The sequence below is a fragment of the Candoia aspera genome, chromosome 16, assembly GCF_035149785.1.
Source record: "Candoia aspera isolate rCanAsp1 chromosome 16, rCanAsp1.hap2, whole genome shotgun sequence".
Classification (NCBI taxonomy): Eukaryota; Metazoa; Chordata; class Lepidosauria; order Squamata; family Boidae; genus Candoia; species Candoia aspera.
Window position 1 is genome coordinate 2,702,697 of NC_086168.1, and position 24,584 is coordinate 2,727,280.

The 24,584-nt window shown below is 46.4% G+C and overlaps 1 protein-coding gene across 1 annotated transcript in view; it reads right to left on the reverse strand.

Annotated features, from left to right (window-relative positions):
- Positions 1-327: 327 nt before the first annotated feature.
- KYAT1 (kynurenine aminotransferase 1) overlaps positions 328-24,584 on the reverse strand; it is a 36,437-nt gene continuing 12,180 nt past the window's right edge. The window contains exons 8-27 of the mRNA XM_063316441.1: positions 23,800-23,920; positions 22,504-22,580; positions 22,111-22,200; positions 19,965-20,151; positions 18,302-18,369; positions 17,377-17,463; positions 16,500-16,564; positions 14,695-14,845; positions 13,662-13,775; positions 13,229-13,271; positions 11,650-11,766; positions 10,398-10,557; positions 7,778-7,867; positions 6,613-6,662; positions 5,256-5,386; positions 4,734-4,806; positions 3,339-3,437; positions 1,841-1,943; positions 1,602-1,749; positions 328-689 (exon numbers count right to left, since the gene is read on the reverse strand). Of these exons, the coding sequence (XP_063172511.1) occupies positions 612-689; positions 1,602-1,749; positions 1,841-1,943; positions 3,339-3,437; positions 4,734-4,806; positions 5,256-5,386; positions 6,613-6,662; positions 7,778-7,867; positions 10,398-10,557; positions 11,650-11,766; positions 13,229-13,271; positions 13,662-13,775; positions 14,695-14,845; positions 16,500-16,564; positions 17,377-17,463; positions 18,302-18,369; positions 19,965-20,151; positions 22,111-22,200; positions 22,504-22,580; positions 23,800-23,920 (2,052 nt within the window). The 3' untranslated portion in view covers positions 328-611. The remainder of the gene's footprint in view (positions 690-1,601; positions 1,750-1,840; positions 1,944-3,338; positions 3,438-4,733; positions 4,807-5,255; positions 5,387-6,612; positions 6,663-7,777; positions 7,868-10,397; positions 10,558-11,649; positions 11,767-13,228; positions 13,272-13,661; positions 13,776-14,694; positions 14,846-16,499; positions 16,565-17,376; positions 17,464-18,301; positions 18,370-19,964; positions 20,152-22,110; positions 22,201-22,503; positions 22,581-23,799; positions 23,921-24,584) is intronic.

The window sequence follows — 24,584 nt, forward strand, 5'->3', positions numbered from 1 at the left end:
TGAAATCCAGGCTGTTGATTCTGGTGGTGGAAACAGCACTGGGTGTAGCCAGTAGCTCTGTATGCAGAAAAACGGGGGGCTCAACAGTTGAAGCCCTAAACCTGGAAACACCTGGAAAATACAACATCTGTCCTTTTGAAAAACAAAAATGAAAAAACTTTACTGGAAGGCGGAGAAGCCCCCCTTCATTTGAAGGGAGCCATGTGCAACTAAAACAAGATTGTACGTACGTACGTACGATTGCATCCTCTAGCAGTGTTTCTCAACCTTGGCCGCTTTAAGGTGTGTGGACTTGAACTCCCAGAATTCCCCAGCCAGCATGGCTGGCTGGGGAATTCTGGGAGTTCAAGTCCACACACCTTAAAGCGGCCAAGGTTGAGAAACACTGCTCTATAGTTGGTCTTAAACCCCACAGATTCAGCCCATGTAGAGGCTTCAGTGGCGGGGCCACCATCTTGACACCCCCTCCCCAGAAGCCCCAACTGGTGAATTTAGGGACAGCTTGGTCCTTCCGCATCTCTTAGCCACCAAAGGGATGATCCAAGCCCATGAGGAAAGCACCTTTCCTTCTCTTCCCTTTCAGCCCCTGCGGGCTCGTTTGCATCCGCCGCTCAGCTCCCACTTCGGCCTTTCTTAACGGCTTCATCGATCCTGGGCCTCAACGCCGAGAGAGAGACGAGAAGGGCCTCCTAAGAGACATGGGAAATAGTTGCACTGAGCCACTGGTCTGAGAGGCGGCCCTGACTTCTCCCACAGCGATGCCCCACAGGGTCTGCGGGAGATCCAGAAGTGGATTGGAGTCATAGGGTTTGCTGCTGGAAACACCTGGAGCGTACCGTTTCTGTGGTTAAGAGCTCGGCTTGGGAGCAGGCTCCCCACGCAAGAAAATGCCCTGATGGAGCCAAACTTGGCTGGGTTCACCCACTGTAACCAACCAGCCCTCCAGATCAGGGTTTCTCAGCCAGGGTTCCGTGGCAACCTCGGAGTCCACGAGAGGCCACTAGGGGTTCCCTGGGAGATCACGGTTTGTTTAAAATTATTTCAGATTCGGGCAACTTCACGTATGAAGTTTCATTCTTTATTTTCAGTTTAAGAACACCATTAATGCACACATCCAGGCCTACCCATGAAGCGAATGTAATAATTTGGTGACTTGTGTCCTATCTTTGAGCCCGAACGTGCAGGGGTTCCCCCAGGCCTGGAAAATATTTCAAGGGTTCCTCCGGGGTCAGAAGGTTGAGAAAGGCTGGATTAGATAAATAAGATAGATAGATAGATAGATAGATAGATAGATAGATAGATAGATAGATAGATAGATAGATAGATAGGTGAGATGGGTAAGATTGAAGATAGGTAAGAGAGAGATAAGAGAGAGAGGTCAGTATGTAAAACAAATAAAAAAGACAGATCAAATTAGATAGATATATAAGATAGATGAGGTAGACTAACTAGATAGATTATATTAGATGACTGGATTGGATTGGATTGGATTGGATTAGTAAACATCTTGCAACCGTCCTGGGGGTCCTACCCCGCTTTGAGAACCTGGCCAGAAAGACAGGCCATACATTGGAGTGATAATCTGTAGCAACCTGGCCTACCTCCGTCCTGATGGTGCGACTTCCTTGCCCCGGACAGGTGTTTAAATACAAATCAAACAAAGTACTGGGGTCAGTTACATCCAGGTTTGGATCTGCATTCACTCCGGCTTCGAGGCCTTGCAACCCGCCAAAGACGATCAAAGCATGGCTACCAGAAAGGAACAAAGACAGACAGCGTCTCAGGGGGCCTGCCGGCTTCTGCTCCTGCAGGGCTGAGACAGAAGCTTCACTGCTGCTACCTGAAGGAAGGTAGAGTTGCCTGGTCCACAGAAGATCCTCGCTCCGAAGTCCCAATGGAGAGATCGTAGCCATCCTTAAATGGGGATTCTGCAAAGACAGCACCTGGAGGTGAAGAAAGAGAGTGAGCTCAAAAATGACTCAATGGAGTTTTTAAAAATCTGGAGATAATGTATGCACCTAGTCCTCACTTAATGACCATTTGTTTAGTGAAGGTTCGGACTTACAACGGTGCTGAAAAAAACGACTTGCAACCATCACGTCCCCACAGTCACGTGATCATGATTTGGGAGCTTGGCAATGGTTTGCAATGATGACCGTCACAGCGTCCCGTGGTCATGGGATCACCATTTTCTTCCTTCTTGGCCAGCTTCTGGCAAGCAAAATCAATGGGGAACTGCGCGATTCATTTAACCACCACATAGTTTGCTTAACGCCTGTGGTGATTCACTTAACAGCCACCACAAAAAGGGTTGTAAAATTGGTCGGATTTGCTTAATGACTGCTTCACTTAGCAACCAAAATCCCAGTCCCAATTATGGTCACTAAGCGAGGACTGCCTGTACTCTGATGTCATCAAGGCAAAAGCCATTCCCTCAAAGTTCGAATGGAGAAATGCTTCATGGTGCCTTCTTTTCAGCCACAAATACATATAAGTAAATAAATAACAGGTTTATCCCATTTGGGGGAATCAGGGACCCAGTGTAAAAAAGAACTCATGCAAATTCCAGATAACAAAATCTGAAACAAAATAAAGCCCATTACTCTACAACCAAGTACAATAATCCTATCTACTTCAGCCAATTCCTGTTTTTTCCCCCTCTCTTTTGTCTATCAATATTGGGCAAAACATAAAAACAAGCCAGGATACTGTTTTCAGTCATAATTATGTTTAAAACAACATTTGTCAGCAAACCTGGCCTTACAACTGTGGTTTTTTTGCCCAGAGTAAGTCCAGATATGATGCTAAGGTGAACTAAGTACATTATGTATTTTGTGGGGGGGGGGAATGTACTTTCCCCCCCATCTTGTCTATGAGCTTCACGGACTCGCCATAAAGAAGAAACAAAGAAATAGAAAAAAAAATTAAAAAGTATGTTATTGGAGTGCCAGTTTGGTCCAGTGATTAAGGCACCAGGCTAGAAACCAGGAGGCTGTGAGTTCTAGTCCTGCCTTAGGCATGAAAGCCGGCTGGGTGACCTTGGCCAGTCCCTCTCTCTCAGCCCAACCCACCTCACAAGATTGTTGTTGTGGGAAAAATAGGAGGAGGAAAGGGTATTAGGTATGTTCCCTGCCTTAAGTTATTTATAAAAATAATAAAGGTGGGATAATAAGTAAATAAATATTGGATTTTCTCCCTGCCATTCTCAGAGATCTCAGCTAAAAGCATTTTGCTTCCTCTGAAGGTCATCCTTGGCATTCAGCAACTCCTGTCCTACTTTTGGCTTTGCGTAAAAATTATATTGGGAGAGAAAAGTTGTAAGATCATGCAAGACTTACTCAGACACGAAGCTAATCGGACGCTGTAACCCCAGTAAAGGCCAGAAACAGTGCGGGGACTTTGTGACGATACTACAATACCCTTCTGAGTTTTGCTTTCTAAAAGAGAAATGAGTCAATTGACAGAATTTAATCAGCTACAGGTAGTCCTCGACTTACGGCCATTCGTCACTATTCAAAGTTACGACAGCACTGAAAAAAGTGACAACTGGTCCTCACACCTACAACGGTCACAGCGTCCCTGCAGTCACATGATCAAAACCCAGACGTTTGGCAATCGGCATGTATTTATGACAGTTGCAGTATCCCAGGGTCATGTGATCACATTTGGGACCTTTCCAGCTGGCTTCCGAAAAGCAAAGTCAATGGGGGAAGCCAGATTCGCTTAACGACCATGTGATTCACTTAACGACCATGTGATTCGCTTAATGGCCATGGCAAAAAGGTAATAAAATTGGGTGTGACTCACTTAACAACCACCTCACTTAGTGGTGGAAGTTCCAGTCCCAACTGTGGTCATAAGTTGAGAACTACCCTGTACTACATTTATTTTACTTATTACAATATTTCTATACAGCCTCAATCACCAAACTCCGGGCAGCTGACAATCAATTAAACAGTGAATAGCATGAAATCCTGTAAAAAGAAAAATGTGCTTAAATAATTGCTGGAGGTACATTTGGGTACGGTGCTTCAAATTAAATCAATCCCCTTTATGGAAGAGCAATGGGCCACCGCTTCTAGAGGTGCGCAAGTTGCAGAGGTTGGAAAAGATTGGGGGGAGGAAGCCCACCCCCCACCCTGCACTCCCCTGAAATTTGGTGGCAAAATGCTGAATTTTGGTGATGCACTTTGGGAAGTCCTAGATGCAACGTTAGCAGGAGACCCCTGGGAAGATGGGGGTTTCCAGGCCTTGACTTTCTCAAAAATCAGCCCCCCCACCATTTCAACCATGCCTTTGCTGGTGCTATCACCATGCCGGCACTCGCGGCCCTCCAGAAAGTTGGGGGTGCCGAGTAGCAGTCTCTGATGTCCTCAGTTGACCCATCTTGGATTTTCTCCAAAATCTCTTTCCAAGCCTTCAGTCCTATAAATGGGAACAATCCAAAGGGGGAAAACTCCCCATCTTCCAACAAGAAGTATCTCTATTTATGCTTGTTGGCCATGTGTCTTGGGGGGACCCAAGTCCTTCAAGACTTCCACTCTTTCTGGAGACCACTCATCTCCAGCCTGCTCCCCTCCAGATCTTCCTTGATGTTCTTCCCTGACACAGAAACGTGGCCCCTTCTTAAACTTGCCGAAGCTTTGTGCTAATTCTAATTTCCCGGGCACAGTCATGGCAGACACCAGCCCTGACCTGACTTTCTCAGTCAAGGCAAGCACTTCAAATGATACCTGAATTCTGCTTCTCATCCAGTTGCACCGTGACACGAAGACCAGCTTCCAACTGCTTATCTATTTGTACCTCCTGTAGGAAAAGCAACACCAACACGGAGCGTTCCCTGATGCCAAGACTGGGGAAGTCCTTAGCCTGGGCAGAGCAGTCAAACCAATGGGGGCAATTGCAACCCATAAGCTCCTCCCACCTTGCCAGCCATTGGCTGAGCGGCTGCCCCCTCATGGAATGTTCATATCCATCCCGAGGGAGGGCACAGAATGTGGATGGCAGCCTGTAAGCTCCTCCCACCTTGCCAGCCATTGGCGGAGCGGCTGCCCCCTCACAGAATGTTCACGTCCATCCTGAGAGAGGGCAGAGAATGTGGATCGCAGCCCGTAAGCTCCTCCCACCTTGCCAGTCATTGGCTGAGTGGCTGCCCCGTCATGGAATGTTCATGTCCATCCCGAGGGAGGGCACAGAATTTGGACTGAAAAGCCAATGCTTAGTGATGCCAAAGCAGCCCGACCTCCACGAATTACCTTCCGCATCCCACAGTTAACAAAAGACCCTCGGCCAAGCTTGGTGGGTCGGGCCAGAACGACCCCCTCCCGATACTGAGATTCTTCGTCCATCCGGACATGGTGGGGACTGTCCAGAGGGTTCAAGAGCCCTGAAATGAAGGGTTTCCTTGTATGTATGGCCAGAAACAGCATAAAAAAAACTTTTAAAAGTCACTTCTACAAAATAAACCCACACCCGAGGCAGTTAGTCCTCTTCCAAAATGCCGGCTAACTGGCAGCTTGCCTTTCCTTGAAACTGCTAAAGCCAGGAAAGATGGTTTTCCTTCCATTGTGTTCTCACAACAACCCTGCAGAGTAAGAAAGGCTGGAAAGGGATCAGGTCAAAATCCCCAACAGCTGGGGGAAGGCTGCTGTATTGATTATGCAAGCCACAACCACCAACTACCACAAAGCCCATGATTTGGAATGGGCACTGTTTGTCTGATGATATCATGACATCATCATGGTTAACTGCACACCCACATGGCCATAACTTGCACCCCTGTAGCTCTAAAAAAGGATCACAAACGAGGAGGAAAAGATTGGTGAGAACCTTTCAGGAAGTGTAAGGTGGGAAAGAAAGGAAAGAAACAATCCACACAATCCTTAACGGTAACATAGCTTGTTCCACACAGGTTGACTGTGGCTTACTCACTCCATCGTGAGTGAGGGTGTGACCAAATCCAGGCTGGGACATATTTATACCCCCATTTCATTGGAACAACATCATCACCACCACCACCATCTCGATTTATATGAGCCACTTAGGAAGAGAAGATGGCTTGCAAATGCTACGTGGCCAGGAGTGAACCCAGTTCCTGCAGGAGAATGTCAACCAGCCCTTCATCTCCCAAGTTTGGGGATCAGCACAGGGGGTCTTCCCAGTGACCCAACCTTCTGGTCTCTGTTGCCAAGAGATACTGGGAACTGTGGATCATCACTATATCATTATCATTATCATTATTTCTAGCCTGGTCAACAGATTGGAGCGTCTGGGGCAGCTTTAGCAGAAGGGAAAGATCACACCTGGCTCTTCACTTGCCCAATCACTGAAACAATGGAGAAAAAGCCCTCTCAACGGCTGGGTTCCCACAACACCCTAAACCTGGGTTAACCAAACACAAAATGCACCACTTGCAATGCCCAAATAATCAACTACCTTCTGTCAGTGCAACGGCCATTGACAACCTACAGCAAGGGCTGGTTTCCCATGACAGGCAGAGCCCCCAATTCCCCCACCCCGTTTTAGCCTGCTCGGTCGTGGGAATCCTGCCCTCGTATCTCTGCGGCTAGAGAGCCGGCCGCAGAGATATGGCAACAGGAGCCCTGGTCTTACCGGCAAACTGCAGGTCCTGGTGTTTGGGGAAAAAGGACTTCCTCAGATACCTGTTCAAGACAAAGGAGCACAGCAATGTGGAGACCTGTTGTTTTTACTAGAAAGTCCTGCAGATAAAGTGGGTGCCCGAATGAGCTACCAATAATCTATCTGCCACCTTTCTGGGCTCAGCGAAAGCTGAACATGAAATTCAGTCGGCAGAGAGAGAAAGAAAGGGTTAGGAAGAAGGAAAGGAGCCAAACTAAAGGCCAAATAATAAATTTGACCATTAAACTGAATTAAGAAATTAATAATAAATAAATTATGCACACACACACACACATACTCTGTGTGTGTGTATATATATAATACATTATTAAAATAAATTAATAAATTAATGAATTAGATATATTAATAATAATACATTATTAAAATAAATTAACACTAAATTCATAAATTAGACCAGTTTGGTCTAGTGATTAAGGCACCAGGCTAGAAACCCACCTCACAGGGCTGTTGTGAGGAGGAAGGAGTATTAGGTGTGTTTCCTGCCTTATTTATAAAAAATAATAAAGGCGGGATACAAAATCTAAAAAAAACAAACCCAAATTCAAATAAATTTAAATTTTAAAAATGGTAAAGATGCTTCTTGAATTAAGAAGTTAGAAGTCTTGGTAAGAGTATTCCCAAGTTTGGGGCAAGGATGGGCAAATTCCCTTTTCCAGCAGAACAGCCTTGCTGGAAATTAAAATGCCAACCTTAAAGCAAGGATGATTTGAAGCGAAGTGAGCAGTGAGACATGGGTAATTCACACGCAAAGAGATCAGGATCCCCAGCGGGCCCCCGGCAGGACAACCCAGCATCCGTGTCGCCCTTCCACCGAACCAGCTTAGCCTTCCCTGACTTCATCTCTGCCAGATGTGCTGGGTCTATCTCCCATCACTCCCGGGCAGGAAGTGGGAAGGGGAGCCCCACACATCTGGCTTGACCAAAGCCACCAGGTAGAAGATGAAGCAGCTAGCATCTCACAGACCTTCAGGACCGCAAGTCCCACAATCCCTTGCACTGGCCTCGCGGACCAGGGCTGCTGGGAGTTGAAGTTCCTAACAGCTTGAAGGTGCCAAGGTCAGGATGGTGGCTCATTCCAGCCTCTTTCAAGCCAGAGAGACCCCACCGGGCGACTCACTGAGGACACTCCAGGTACTGAAGGATCCGAGCCAGCTGCACACAGGCCTGGCCTTTGCCTCTCATCCCTTCGAACTCGCCTTCGATGGTCCTGAAAGGCAAGCAGCAAAAATCACAGAGTGCCTTGAACCGGCTACCCATTTGCAAGAATCTAACTCGGACACCCAAATTGCTTGGGAGAAAAATCACAGTACAAACGCAGGGCCCGATTTTGCAAGGGGACCCAACCTTTTCAGGGCAGTGCTGGGAGTGCTCTCACAACATGGCTGCCACAATAACCTGGCCGCTCGAAAGCACCGACCAATGGCTAAAATTATTCTTCCCACCTGGAAAATTTTGTTTGCCCTTTTTTTTCCAACCAAGGCCCAGTCTATAGCCACCCTCTGGTATTATCTTTGGGAATGCCTTAAACCAGTTTTTTTCAACATTGGCAAATTTAAGATATGTGGACTTCAGCCCCCAGAATTCCCCAGCCAGCATGTATGGACTTTGACTCCCAGAATTCCCCAGCCAGCATGCTAGCTGGGGAATTCTGGGAGTCAAAGTCCATACATCTTAAAGTTGCTGAGGTTGAAAAACACTGCCTTAAACCACAATTCAATCTTGGTGAGGCTCAAAGGAATGGGGGAAATACCCATTTTTTCCTTGCCATTTAATTTTTCTAATTTTGAAAAAATGGGCAGAAAACCAGGTGGGCACCCTTGGAAATATCCCTGAGCAGGGAAGGACACAGGAATCCTTCTGGGGCCCTGCAAACCAGGATAGTAGGTGTCCCTGGACAGCCCTGTTAGACTTAGTTAACAATATCGGTTCAAAGGCAGATTTTCTTTGTCTGCACTCAGATGGGACTCGGATGGAAGACCACTAAGAAATCCCGTGGATATAGGCTAGACAGGAAAGTTGAAAAGCCACCCCAGGAGAGGGCAAATACTTCTCTATCACTGCTAAGAGATTGCAAGAAGTTGCTAGGAGCTGACTTGAAAGAGACGCTGGGTTGGCTGGGGCTGATGGGAATTGAAGTCCCCACACACCTGGATACTATCGGGTTCGGAATGGAGGTTAAATCAAGTCCGGGCAACACGTTTCTCTTTAGCTCCCATCCCTTGTGGGGTGAGGTTACCCACTGGTGTGGGGTCCGGTATCATCAAAACTGTACGCAGATGACACTGAGTGGTATATCTCGAACCCAGGCAGGCTGAGCCACATGGTCCCAGTCCTGATCCAATGCCTGTGGATCTGGATGGGGAGGAACAGGCTGACAAGACCAAGCGGCTGTGTTTCTTTGGCCCCTCCAGGATCCAGAGGTAGCTCATCACTGACTCTCAATGCCGCTGCACTTCCCTGCCCGAGTCTTGCGCGCAATCCGGGGTCCTCACAGCTCCTGCCCAATGAAGCAGCTGGGGAGAAGGGAGCCTTTGCACAGCTACATCTCATGTGCCACATGCGCCCTCTCCTGGACTGGCAGGCCCTTCAGACAGTCACCCATGCCCTGGCCACTTTGCAGCTTGACTACTGCAATGAGCTCTGCATGGGGCTGCCCTTGAAGACCATCTGGAAGCATCACCTGGTCCAGGAGGCAGCTGTGCAAGCAGGGATGGGTGCACCGTGTTAGGCACATGGGACTCCACTGCTTCTGAGTTGCATGGGTGCCATTAATGCCCAGTTATTTGAAGGGTCGCCTGTCTCTGGTGATCTCTGCCCATCCAATGGGAGGGTTCACTCCAGGTCCCACCACTTAAACAATGTCATTGTGTGGGACCCAGGAAGTATACCTACTTTGTTCTAATTCCTGCCCTCTGGAATGATCTCCCCCCAGAGGTTCAAGTGGCTCCCTCCTGGGTGGCATTCAGGAAAATCTTGGAAACAACTGGGGACGGGGGATTGCGGTGCCATCTTTGTTCTGATTTGTTTTATTTCGGTTCGATCTGTTGTTGGTTTCGTTCTGATAATGGGTTTTAGTTGTAAGTCACCCACAGTGGTTTGGAAGTTGGGGGCCCCTCTAAATTAGATAAATAATACAGATAGTCCTTGACTTATGACAGTTTGTTTAGCAACCGTTCGAAGTTATAACGACGCTGGAAAAAAGTGACTTACGACCGCTGCAGCATCCCCACGGTCACATGATCAAAATTTGAGTGCTTGGCAACCAGATGTATTCACAATGGTTGCCATGTCCCCAGGTCATGTGATCTCCATTTGCAACCTTCCCAGCTGGCTTCTGGCAAGGAAATCAATGGGGGACCATATGATTCAGTTGACCACCGCATAACTCACTTAACGACCATGATTTGCTTAACAACTGCAGCAAAAATGGTGTAAAATCGGGTGTGGTCACACGATGCCTCGCTTAATGACCACGTTGCTTAACAACAAATTTTCCGGTTCATATTGTGGTTGTAAGTCAAGGACTACCTGTAACTCAACACAATAAAGATCTTTCTGAGGGCCATTTTGTTCTTCTCTGCCATGTTGGCCAAAGCTGGTGGCACTCAAAATCTCCCCAGACCAGGGACTGAAGTCCCCGTTCATCCTTACCCAGGTAGGCCCGATCAGTCACCCAAAAGGGGATTTTGTTGAATGAAACAGTCCAAAAAGGAATGAAATTGAGACCATCTCCTTACCTGGAATTTTCTCCTTCTTCATCAAACACCACAATTTCGTCTACACAGAAGATGGCACAGGCCCGGGCTATCTGCCCGGCGAGGTACGTCCGCAATTCAGGCGACTGCGCGTTGCTTAGAATCGAGCCGGGAACAGCCACGCTGACCGTGTAGTGCCGCCCTAGGAAAGAAGCGGGGAAGTTAGGAGATGGGATCCCACCCCCTAGAGAGCATTCCTAGATGTCACCAAGACGGTCGAGGTAGGCCCAGTTGGCTTTTGATTCACAATAGCCTACCTTCAGTACAGTCCCTTGGTGGGCTGTGGATGGAAGACCACTGGGAGAGCTCAGCTTGAGACCCTCATAATGAGACTACAACCCACAGAATTCTTGCCAGCGTGTTGCGGTCCCAATGCTTCCGAAGAGCGCCAGGTTGGAGAAGGCTGATTTATAGCCTAACCCACTGGCAAACCCAGCCAATTGGGGTTTGTTCTCAGCAAACCACAGCTAACAAAACTGGTGTTAAGCATGACCGCCACCAATATGGCCTTTCCCATCTGCAGTTGAAGGCAGCATCTCCCAACCTCAGCATCTTTAAGATGTGTGGACTTCAACTCCCAGAATTCCCCAGCCAGCCATGCTGGCTGGGGAATTCTGGGAGTTGAAGTCCACACATCTTAAAGATGCTGAGGCTGAGAAACACTGATCTAGCACTGAAGTATTCATGCATCTTCATTTTATTTCCTTGAACTTTAAATGTCAGGCGTTTCTGTAGCTATGGGACAGAAAGACAGATCTGTATCTCTCGGCATTCTCCGAATACCAGAAATTGGAGCTGTCCGTTGAAATGAGAGGGAGTACATTAAGGAAATTTTTTCACTTAGACTGTGGAACTCCCTGCCACAAGAGCAGCACTGGGGCCCCAGCTTAGATGCCATTTAACACGAATGATCCCCAGCTCACATCCACTGCCTTCTTCCCAGGTGAGCATTTCCCATCTCTGTTATGGGAAGGCAGCGTGAATAATCCGAGATCTGCTCTCCCCTTTCCCAAGATTACTGCATTAGCCCAGTTTCTGGGTTTCGCGCTGCTGATCCATAAACTGGCAAGAGCAGGCTGAGCCACAAAACCTAACTAGGATTAACCCTAAACCCATCATGCTGTGAGAACGCACTTATCCACTCTCAGCCCAAGCGGGTCGTGTGAACCCAACCTTTCTCGTTCCCCAAGGCTGGTCTCATACCCAACCAAGTTTCTCGCATTTTGGCAGCCACCTTGGTCCTCCTTGGGCTTGGCCTCTTCTCTCTCCTTCTCCATCAGCTCTCGGGCTCGCTGCTTCTCCAACTTCTTCAGCAGTTTCAGCTCTTTCCATTTTTTCTTCTCCTCTTTTTCTAGGAGAGAAAGAAGAAACGGGGACGGAGGATCCTCAAAGGCCACCAACACCACACCACTGGCCACGATGCCTGGCCTAGGCTCACAGGTTGCGCAAACTCAGGCCCTGGGGTTCATACACCCTGCTTCAGAGCAAGAGATCCCGTGCGAACCCAGCTCATCCTGGTTTATTCGTTAAACCATAGCTAGATAAACCATGGCTTAGTGCAATCGGCTGGCCCAGCCACCAACGCAAACACTAACCTCCTTTCAAATGAAGATAAATAAAAGATAAATGAAGATAAATATAAAGATAGTTCGGCTGGCTTAGCCTGGGCTCGAAATGCTGTGTCAACCCAGCCAACAACAGTTTATTCAACAAAATAGCATTAGAAACAATTAAATAATTAACAATAATTTAAATAATTAAGTGTTCATCTATAATTAAGTTGTAGATCGTACTGATCGTTCTGGGGTGAATTCTGTATTGTCTGTTTTATAACTCACTCTGGTTAAAGACTGAAATAAAAGTAGATGAACGAACATTTCTAACTGGAAAATTAACTGGGATGAACCTTCCCAACTCACTGCCTGGGTTCACACAACATGCTAACTCTTAAACCTGGGTTAGTGAAACAGCATGGCTGGGTTCATAGAACGTGCAACATGAACAAGCAAACCCCATTATGGATTAAGGTGACAACATGCTTCACACAATGCAAAACCACCCACTTTCAGCCTAGTCTAGCTTGCTGTGTGAATGCAGGCTGTCAATCTCTTCCTCCCGCCTGCATCTGTACTTCCCCCTGTGCTTTGTTACCAATCAACTTTTTTCAAACCTTTAAAATTTTGTCATTTATGGGCCTGTCTCCCCTGAGATTAAAAGGGTGCAGCTTTGGAATTTTCTTTTCTTGAAGATGAATGTTTGGTTTTACAGGTAGTCCCCCCTTAACAAACATTCATTTAGTGATGGTTTGGACTTACAATGGTGCTGGAAAAACCAACTTGTGACCGGTCCTCACACTTATGACCATTGCAGTGTCCCATGATCGCCATTTTTTACCTTTCCAGCCGGCTTCTGGCAAGCAAAATCAACGGGGAACTGCATGATTTGCTTAACAACCACATGGTTCACTTAACACCCGCAATGATTTGCTTAACGGCCACTGCAAAAAAGGTCATAAAATCAGGTCAGATTTGCTTAATGACTGCTTCACATAGCAACCAAAATTCTGGTCCCAATTGCAGTTGTTAAGCGAGGACTACCTGTATAGGGGTTTTACAAGGGAGAAAGGAAGTGCACCCCCAGGAGAAATCAGGAAGAATGACAAGGTCACCCCTTCAATTACAAACTGTCATTTTTAGGGAGAGTTAACAGCATCTCGCATCCTTCCAACCAGCAATCAGGGTTTCTCCATGGACAGAACCGATGCCCAGCGGCTTTTTTTTTTAAAAGATTCACTTTTTAAAATCTGTTCTTACTTTGTTGTTTCCATTTGCGCCAATTAATCTTTCCTTCTCCTCCCTAGAAGAGAAAACAGTGCAGAGATTTCATCAGCTTGGAAGACAAACCTTGATTTGTTAGCAAACCCAGTTTGCAAATTGGTCCCTCTATTCTGCTGCAGAGTTTCTTAGGTAACCCACCCAAGACAGAGCTGCCTCTACAGTACTTAATTTCCCCCCTCCAAGGGCATCATTGTGACTTTTGCATTTTATTTATTACAGTGTTTTTCCAACTTGGCCACTTTAAGATGTGGGGACTTCAACTCCCAGAATTCCCCAGTGAACCAAACTTGCTGAGGAATTCTGGGAATTGAAGTCCACACATTTTACAGTGGCCAAGTTTGAAAAACACTGATTTATTATATTTATTACTAATTATTTCTCTCTTGCTTGCAACTTGCATTTTGCTAACCTGCCTGGTGTAGAAAGCTGAGACCTTGAAATCTTTTTTCTTTTTCCATCTCTTAAGAAAAGAACTTCCAACTGCATTTTGGAAAATGCCACTGGCTCCTTTTTTCCTCTTTCTCTGTCTCCCACGCACAGGCTGGGTTCACACAACATGCTAAAACCAGGTTGAAAGAGCAAAGGGGTGTGTTTGCATTGCACAGGATGTCCAAACAAACAAGATGAAACTTAGATTAATGGCCTGGTTCACCCCTGGTTCCCACAACATGCTGACCCACCAACTGCCCAACCCCACTTTAGCCTGGGATAAGATGTTGTGTGAATCCAAGCCCGTCCACCCTCAAAGCCCTATATGCATCTTCCTCTCTTCGATTCCAGCGGAAGCTGGATTCTCTCTCCGGTAGCCGGCTCAGGTCGACTCAGCCTTTCACCCTTCCGAGGTCGGTAAAAGGAGCACCCAGCTTGCTGGGGAAGGTGGCGACTGGGAAAGGCAATGGCAGACCACCCCGCTCTATAGTCTGCTAAGAAAATGTGGGGAAAGCAGCGTCCCCCACAGAGGGTCAGACATGGCTCAGTGCTTGCACAGGGGACCTTTCACGTCCCATGCGAACACACACCGGGAATATTAGCCACTCTCCTCCCAGCCCAACTCAACTGTGCCAACTACGAAGTCCATCATCCACGGCCAACACGGATGCGGAAAGAGGAGAGCTATCTCCGACACGCATCTGGAGGACTCTAAACATCCAGGAAGCAATCAATGCAAAAGGTTTTTCATCATCCCCAGGAGACAGATAACCAGCCTCCCCGGTGAATTTCCAAGGGGCGTCCCCGAAATTTTTTGCAAAAAAAAATATCCAGTTTTGCAAATCCCCAGCAAACGTGATTCAAACGCCCGCCTTAATCTCTTCGCCCAGTTTCCGGCTATTCTGGAGCATGGAGCCTCCATGCCCAGGAGCAGTGCACCAGGCTCAGATGCAAGGGGCAGCAGCTGTCCTGGGCTCCTATTTGCATTGCACCCCAAAAGGCAGCCCCCGCACCCCACCATTGCCCGAGCTGGCCAGGAACCCTCCGCAGCCTCCCTTTAACCCGTTCCGCGCTGGCATGTACCTCCCGCACACGCTTCGCCTCGCTCCGCTCCGCCATGTTCCAGCCAGCCAATCCCGGGCCGGCAGCTTCCGGAGGCGGCCGCTGATTGGGTGGGGCGGGGAAGGAGCCACAGACCGACGAAAAATGTAGAGGGGACTACCCGGCTGCGAAAATAGGAATTTGCGGGGCTGCTCTTCTCTTTTCTGTTTTTCCGATGTTACCTTTGCTCTCCTTGTACGTTTCAAGCCTGGCTAGTTTTCTTGTGATTTTTGTGGCGGTATTTTCATTCATTCATTCATTCATTCATTCATTCATTCATTCAATTTATATAGCCACCCATCTCCAACCAGTGACTCTGAGCGGCTAACAATCATAAAAAATAGCCAACAATTAAAACAATACAAAAGAAACTAAATGTCTTGCTTTTTTCAATTCCTTTTTAGCTATTTTTTTTGGAAAAAAGTTCCGTTGTATTAAACTTAAAAGAAAAAAAAGCTAATTGTCCACTTGCTCCGCCTCTTCTGGAGGGAAGAATCGCATAGACATAAAGCCAAGTAACATTTAAAAGTGACTTGTGGGGGATATTGCAACCTCAGGCTAAAAAAATTGTCGGGGGGGGGCTGCCTCTGTGGCGTTAAGACACCCTTGGTTCAATGGCCAGGTTCAACCGACGCAACCTGTAAATAATGCATGGTTGTGTGAAACTGGCTGAAATGGTCCACATTAGTTTTGACATAGTACATCTCCCAAGGTGGTTCACTTAACCACGATATGCGAGCACAGCCTCTTTCACTGATGCCTCCAAGCAATCCAAGGCTAATGCTGCCTATTATGGTCTGGCAGAACACCACTATAGGCTAAAATTGATTGCGTGAGTTGGAGGGGAGCCCAACACCCCAAATTGTTGCTCTGTGCTTGAGTTTTACAATCCCAAACCATTTATAGCAGTGTTCTACAAACGTGGCAACTTTAAGATGGATGGACTTCATCTCCCAGAATTCCCCAGCCAGCATGGTCCACCCATCTTAAAGCTGCCACGTTTGAAAAACACTGATTTTTACCTTCTGACAGCCCATCTGGGAATAAACTTTGCAAAAACCAATCTTATTGCTCTGTTCTCTCTGCATTGGCCATTAGCACAGCCTCTGTGATTGCTGCTGTTTTTCTGGCATGCATTCCAACCTAGACTAGAATCCCATCCATGATGGAGTCTCGGTTCTGCCTTTGGGTCTCCCTAAAGGATGCTAATAAAACCTAAGTCACTTTTTTTTCCCCGCAAAGGGGAAAAAAATCCATCCCTTTGGCCTGCGCATTGTCCCCCAATAATCTGAAAACATGGAGCAGCGCTTAGCTCCCCTTCAGAAGTCCAAACCATTAAGACCGCATCAAGTATGCTTTGCAGAGAAACAGCAAGGAGTGCAATTTTAATTAAAATGCTACACAATGAGGTAGGGATCCCTGGAGAAGTTGTCAGCAACTCCAGGGGGGTGCAATATTCTTCGACAAAGATTTGCCTCCCCGCTTGGTTGAGTGACGGCCTGTCATCTTGCTGAGACATCTTGAAGACTGGCCCGGGATGCTTGCCGACCCTGCAGAGCAAAGGGAAAAGAAAATCAGCATCAAACCCTCCATTTCTGGGGACTGGCAGGGCAGCCACCCTGCTTTGCAAATTGCCAGGGAAATCAATCTCCCAATGGGGCAGGTGGGGGAACACCCCAAAGCTTGCCTCTTCTCCCCCCCATGGCCAACGATTCACTGTTTCTGCATCTCCTGGCTCCATTCTTTCAAGATATCCTCAGCGGCTTTCAAAGTTGAATCTTCCTAAAAGATTGAAAGAAAAAAGGGATAACCTTTTTTAAATGTAATTTTTATTAAATAAATTTTTTACAAAGTGAAAAGATAAACACAAAACAATATACGAAAGAAAGAAAAAGAAAGAAAGAAAGAAAGGTGTTGAAAACAATAGAAAGCAAAGAGAGAGAAAAGAAACAAAATACTTAAAGAAGTGACTTCCGATCTTCTTTACAACAGTTTTAGACATACTTAATTCTGTTTCCCTCCTTCTAAATTACGTAACATGGTTCCCTTCTCCCCATATTCAACCCCTACTAATTTGTAAATCCAGAAATCACCAGTTCATTTTTATCCATTTTCAGCAAAAAGTCCATAACGGGTTTCCAGTCTTTTATAAAGGTAGTTACTGCTCCCTCCTTAATAATAATAAAAAAGGATGACTTTTTCCTCCTTTTGCCCAACGCTGATATCTTTCCCCCACAAATGCAACAGATCCAACTCGCTCTTCCAGAACAAAGGTCCGGCTATCCAGGTTGAACTATTTAAAACCCAACATTTCCAATTACAAATTAGTAAGGGTTGAATATTGTAACTCTAGATAACGTTTACAATTGAGATGTGGATTAACAAGGCCTTTTCAATTGCCACGTTAGAAAAAAAATCACAGATATAATGCGAATTCAGCCAAGTGTGGGCTTCTCCAGCAAACTATGATTTAGCACAATCTACAGCCACTGTGTTGGACTGAGCAGGTTAAAAAAAAATACCACCATCCAAGATTCTTTCCTTCCAGTTTGCTTTAAAACTCAGATGTTCCCTGCCGAGCACCGATACGTCACCTTTGCAAAGCAGAAACGCAGAAAATGGTCAAAATGCTTCTTCTGGGGTGGACTGTAGAAAGCAGAGACGGGGATGGCAGCCAGCCGCTGTAGGGTGGGATGTGAAAGATCAGGAAGCAGAACCCCCCACTCTCTCTTCCCCCCCACCAATAAAAAAATAGATAAAAAGAGCTGGGAGCAGAATTTATTCTATGTTAAGATCTAGCCATGATTAATGTGAGAGGGACCAGCATTGGAGGCTTTCCAACCAACTCCTTTTCATTTCACTCAAAATTCCTCTCCCGTTTTGATCTGCGTTAATCTTTTACTGTCGATGACGTGCCTCTTTTTGATGTTAGGTTTCAAAGAGAAGAAAATGCTTTTTTTAAATTTTGCCCTTCTCTTTTTTCGTTTCTTTCAGCCTACCCCAGGGCCCCGGAGCAGACGATCCGTGCCTCAGTTTCCCAGGCAAACTGAGCTCCTGTAGCTGCTTTAAAACAATCTCTTCCCCCCCATACTTATTTTTATTTATCAATCAAATTTATACGGCCGCCCATCGCACCAAAAATAATAAGCCTTTCCTGGAAGGTTAAGCTCCACAGAGGCTGTGCCGAACCATTTACTCCAGAGATAAGCCACCTTTTGAGTTTCATCCAAAAGGCATCTTGGAGTTTTGAATGTTTTCTTGTCAATAGCCCCTAAAAGTATCAGGGAAGGCTCACTTTTCTCCATAAAAAAAAAGGGGGGGAAATTGGTTGCTTCTCACCCCCCTTCCCACCCCTAAAAATGCTCCCAGCTCACAATAAAACATCTGCAGAGGAACAATTCCAGTCCTTCTGGGTGCGTGTTCCAGTTTTGAACTGCTCGGGTTGCCAACTTATCATAAAGAAAGGTAGCAAAGCCACTTCTGTGTCTTGAGCCCTCAGAGCCAGCATTCTCCACTGACCTTGTTCTTAATCATCCATTTTGCAAAACGAAAATCGTACGGCTCCTCTGAGGGCGGTAAATCCACTTCTGCAAGAGAACACGGATGATGTGACTGCCACGGGCCATCTCCCCCAGCCCTTTAAGGGTCTTCAACTACAGTTCCTATCATCCCCAGCCATGGGCCATGTGGTTGAGGATCATGGGGCTACCAACCGGAGCTCCATCTGAGGCAGAGTTTAGAAGCAAATACGTCTCCACTTGGATTCATCTGCATCTGGAGGCCTCATGATGAAGTTCTGTTCAGGCCACCAAAACCTGATGCCAGCTATGGTGGCCCCGACTATTAGACTAGTGTTTCTCAACCTCCACAACTTTAAGCTGTGTGGACTTCAACTCCCAGAATTCCCCAGCCAGCATGGCTGGCTGGGGAATTCTGAGAGTTGAAGTCCACACATCTTAAAGTGGCCATGGTTGAGGAACACTGCATTAGATGGAACAAGGCAATGGCCTTGGCCATAGACAACAAAGGATGGCTGTGAGCCCCCTGCATGTCAGGGAGGTCTGCCCCTAAACTAGTCAGTTGCCATCTGGCCCAGCCATATCCAACCAGATGCGCTCCAGATGTTTTGGGGAGAAGAAACCATCTGTGGTCTTCAGGTTTAATTCTCCAATATGGCAGAAAGTTACTGGACTTGAAACAGCGAAACCCAAGTTTAAATCTCCTGGTTGGTGACTTCGAGCCAACGGCTGTCCCATAAAGTGGCTGTTTTAGGGAGAAGTTGAAGTAGAGCATACTATCTGCTGGAAGTCCTGGCAAATCCAGCATGCCTCATTTGGATGTGGATTAGCATGTAAATTGAGTTGTCCGACAATGCAACTCTGAGGAAGCTGTTTGTTGCCACTCTGACTTCATCTTTCTCTCTTCCCCCTTCTTCCACCCAGGGAGAAGCAAGCATGCTGCTCTGCTCTCCATCCATCAGGGCCACGTGCTCGGGCCTTGATGAAGGATTCTGCCCCTTTCTTCCACGCAGCTCTTGGCAGCTGTAGGGCTGAGAGTTTAGGGCAAACTAAGTATTTAGAAAGAAAAGAAGAACAAAGGAACTTCATCTTTTCACCAAGATGGTAACAGAAGCAACAATAAAGTCAGTAAGAAATTATTTTACTTATCTTAACCTAATCTGTCTAAGCGTGTGACTCTTTATGCTTGGGAGGGCTGAGTATAAGATTAATAACCTGTATTTCCTTGACATGCTCACTGAAGTTATCTAAGCTAATTTTCTTTTTCTGTGCCAGCTTCTCAGCTGTGTTATAAGCTCTGCTCCATTTCAGTGGTTCTAGCAGGCCACTAAATTGGCTTCACTATCTACGCCTCCTTGAAGTCCTAGGGGAAATGGCCAGGCGTAAATCCATGAAATGAATACACATTTAGCTAAGCTGATCTAATTTCCTAGTGGTCTCCCATCCAAATCTTAATCAGCTCCAACAACGGCGTTAATAGACATTTTTCTCAATCACGCCAACGTTCCTTTTTCCCTTCCAATCTGGAAATCAATTATTTCCCACTCAGAAATGGAACCAGCCCAAACACACCATCATCCACACAACCCTGCAAAACCCTGTTGTGGCATGAGGGCATTCAGCGTTGCTGGCTCAGAGGGCTAGATGGCTCGGGGCAAACTTACTGAATGTTGAGAGGTCTGCAATCAAGAAGTAGGTGCCCTCAGGGACAATGGGTTTCATGCCCACCGAGACCAAACTCTCGACGAGGAGGTCCCGCTTCCGCTGAAGCTCTTTGGGCAACTGCACAAAATAGCTGTCAGGCTTGCCAATGCGCGCCAACTCTTGCTCCAGGCCACAGGCCACAGCTTCCTGCTGAAGCAAAGGGTAAAAGGAAACAAAGATGGGGGAGCAAGCTAGTGAGGATGCGAATCTTGGTGTCTGAACCCTGGTGGTATATTTCCGTCAGCCTTCCCAGGAGGCCAGACAGGAAACACAACCAGATGAGCTAATTCTACTTTATTGTAAGGCTAAACTGACAGAATCTTGCAGGTCTGAAAGTGCAATTCTCCCTCCGTCTCCTTTACAGCCCAGGAAACTAGGGAGGGTCCCTTCTGAGCCTCTTTCTCCACCCATTATGCAGCTGTGGGCTCAGCTGCCTCTTATCTGACCGTTCCCTAGGCAGCATCTCTTCGCCCCGTCTCCCAAGGTCTTTCCCACATACCATTACAAAGCTCTTCTCTCCTCTCCTTTTACTCTCCGGAAAACTAGGGAGGGTCCCTCCTGAGCTTCTTTCTCTGCCCATTATGCAGCTGTGGGCTCTGCCCTCTTTTATCTGACTGTTCCCTAGGCAGCATCTCTTTGCCCAGTCTCCCAAGGTCTTTCTTGCCTACCATTACAATCTCATATCTAAGTGGGGTTTATTGAATAAACCATGGGTAATGGGCTTCTCAGAACCTAGAAAAGAAGATGGCGGTTTGCAAAACATTACAAGGGCAGAATTTTGCACCTTCTCCCTTTATGAAGAAAATCAGGGCCACCTCCTGAGCACTCCAGTTGGCAGTTAGAAAGAAGACCGAGAAAACTTTGCCCAGATGATCTTAGAGCAGGGATCCCCAAGTTGTTTTTATTTTATTCTTACTTATACTGGTTATTATAATTATATTTTATGGTTTTAATTATGGATTTTATTGTGAACCACCCAGAGTCCCCCTTGTGGGGGGAGATGGGCGATGATATAAACATGAATAATAAAATAAAGTTGGTCAATACGGACCCCTAAGGGTTGATAGGACTCTCCACGGGGTTGATAAATGGCTGGGGGTCAAAAGGGGGTCAGTAAATGACTGGGGGTCAGTAAATGATGGAAGATCGATTGGGGGGGATCAATTAATCTTTTGGGGTCTCTGTAGAGCTCCATGCCAGTTCCTAGTCCTGAAGGTGAGGGTTATCATTATTATCTATTATTGTTATTTGTAGTACTATCAGTTAAAGTAATATTTATTAAATTATTTTTATATTATAGATGTTTGGGGGTTGATGAACTATCTGAAACTTCATGAAGGGGTCGATGAGCTGTGGGAATTTCTTTCACTTTTATTTTCACTGACTTTCTGGGGAAGCTGGCAGGGAAGGCTGCAAATGGTGATTGCAGGGTGCTGCAACCGTCGTAAGTGCGAGCTGGTTGCCAAGTGCTCAGATTGTGATCATGTGATTGCAGAGTGGCTGGGACAGCCAGAACTCCAAGGACTAGCTGTAACCACCGTTCGTTCAGCGCCGTCGTAACTTTGAATGGTTGCTGAACAGAGGGCCGTAGGTCGAGGACTCCCTGAATTCATGACTTCGGTGTTCGAGTCTGGTCTGCCTCGAAGGGCTGACATTCTGTCTGCATTATCTGTGCTGCGTTTGATTTTCTGTTCTTGTACTGAGTGTCCCCAAATGTCTCTTCCATTTTACAACAGAGAGATACTCTGCTGTATTCTTTCCTCATAGACGAATTGTTTCAACCTCTAACCACTGGGCTGTCCTTTTCTGGCACCTCCGTAGCTGGGCCGATGCATCCTGATGGTCTTCTACACAAGCCACTTTCACTCAAAGGCTGCATTTATACCAGCCATTTAACCAGGTCAGCAAATGACCGAGTGGGCTAAGCTTGGTTACGTTTTAGCCTTGGTTATTTTTGCCAGCCAAGCACGTTGTGAGAATCTGGACCGCTTGTTTAGCTGACGGTTTAGCCCACCGTGCAAACCCTGTAAATGGCCTGATTACCAGCTAGGTTAAACCTGTTGTGTGAATACCCCGCTTACACTTTGTGCAGCACTGCCCTCTCACCTGAACTGCAGTGGCGCAATGGTAGACAGAATTTTGATGCACGGTTCTTAGGTGTTTCAAAAGGTGATCAGGCCCTACGGCCCAGCCAACCTGTTGAGATGAAAGAGGAAATACAATTATTTTACAAGCTTGGCTCTCTCCCAGCTCTCCTCTCTTCTTTACATCTTAGAGGACCTCCCTGGGCTATTATATTCTTAAGTCGACAGCTACTTCTGCAATTTGCAAAAAAAAAGAAGAAGTTTCCGATGAGCCACAGCCTATGGGCAAGGTTCACAAATTATGTCAACCCACAACTGGGGCTTAATTTTAGTTTACCATGTTATACAAAGTCATCCCCCCCTGCAAGATTTTAAAACAGCATCTCAACTGTGGCTGCCACAGCCAATCCCTCACCTTCCATCCCGTGGCACTGAAGGTTTTGCCAGCACTGCCAATGGTCACCGTCCGCTCCCACATTCCTGGCAAACTGGCTGTAAACCAGAGGGGGGAAAAATGAGCAAACCGTTTGCTCGCACGAGCAGTCGCCTGACCCCACTGCCCTCCTCCGCCGGCCCTACACATTCTTTTCCTTACTGCAGGACGTCGGACTCCCCAGAACTTTGCAGATTGGTTCATTATTCAGGAACATCTGTTGAATCCGTTGGGCTTTGCAAGAATTTACATTATTAAATTACAGCCCTTGTGCCAATGTGTATCATCAGTGCAATGGCATCACAAGCAAAAATGCACAATAGTGTCATTAGGGAAACAACAAACTGCAGGGGAAAGATGGTCTGCTGTATGCAAGGTTTCTGGCATCACGATCTAGTAAATGAAGTTCCACTGTGCAATAAGTGTGTTATGAAACAAACCCAAAGACTGGTGGGGGAAGCATTTCCCTGTGCTCAGCTTGGCTACTCATTTTTTGCAAATCCAGGAGCCTGGCAAAAACACACACATTCCCAGGACAACCAGTTTTTGGTGTCAGCAAATCATCCTCACACCTTGGATCAACCCCGCCTGCATTTTATTTATTTACTTCCAATTACATTGTGATTTAGCCTCTGTGAAAAAGTAAAGAAAAAAGATAAAGAAGAAGGGGAAAAAGTAAAGGAAAAACATCAAGGGAGGACAGTAATCAGGAAATTTACAAGCACCATGGCATTAAGCAACATTTTTCAATCTATCATTAATTAGTTTTAAGCAACCGAACACGGAATGTTGTATTGAAAACGTCTGTTAAAATCTGAACAACATATAAATATTAACAGCAGTAGTCAGGACAGTATAAATCATTAACTAAGATGAAAAGTTGCAGTAAATTGTTGCTGAGCTATTGACGATCTAATTTATCAGATCCTTCAGAGCCGGAAAATTAAGACTCTATTAAAAGAAAGCCAAATTTTTGAGGGGTGCAAGCCCACATATAGAATTATAATCCAAAAATGGTTTCCAAATTGTGTTAAATTCTGGATCAGATTTACTTTGGGGATATGAAATTATCTTGGACGCAGAGGCAGACACTATTCCCACACCGGCCACATTTCATTTTTAAGCGGAGTCAGAAGGGAGATGGAAAGCTTAGAAGTAACCACTGAATTCTGGAAAGATGCAAGTAAATATCGAAATGGATGGAAGTGTAAAGAATTGGGAATGTAGGTGGCAATGTTTGTGGGAAAAATCAGGCATCCCAGATCAGGTTGACCTTACCAATCCGCACGTGCTCATTTTCATCGTAAACCAGCCACTCGTAAACTTCATCACTGACGCAAAGGACGTCATGTTTCACACACAGGTCCGCTATGCGCTCCATTTCAACCCTGCTGAAAACCTGCAGGGCGCAGAGAGAGGGAGTTGGCTCACTCAAACACTACTGGATAGGAGAGGCCCCACAGTGTGGGAAGCACCCTGTGTGCCCTGCACCATTCAGGATAAATCCAAGGGGCTGGTCAAATTTTAATGCAAGGTGCCACACAGGTAAAGAAGTCAAAACACATCCATCCACAATGGATGGTGAGCAGGAGGGGGCCCCTATCCAGGGGGGAAAACGCATGCGCAGTTTAGAGGCTTTGAATTGTCCTTCAAAGAAACTCAGAAGAGAACCACCTTGAATTTTGGGGTTTATCTGTCTGGGTTTCCCACGCTCCTTCAGTTTGGTAGGATTTTCTGTCTACTATAACAGCTAGTAAACACTAGAGACTAATCCCTTTTCTCAGTGTGGTTTCTTGCTTAAGTCAGGACACACAATCTAGAATCAGACCTGGAAAAAAGGATGTTTTGGTACAGGTAGTCCTCACTTAGTGACCATTCACTTAGCAACCAGAGTTACTACGGCGCTGAAAAAAAGACTTACGACCGTTCCTTGCATTTGTGACCACTGCAGTGGTCAACTGATCACAATCTGGCCGCTTGGCAACTGTTGCACATTTACAATGATTGCAGCATCCCGCGGTCACACGATCACCATTTTCGACCTTCCCAGCTGGCTTCCGATA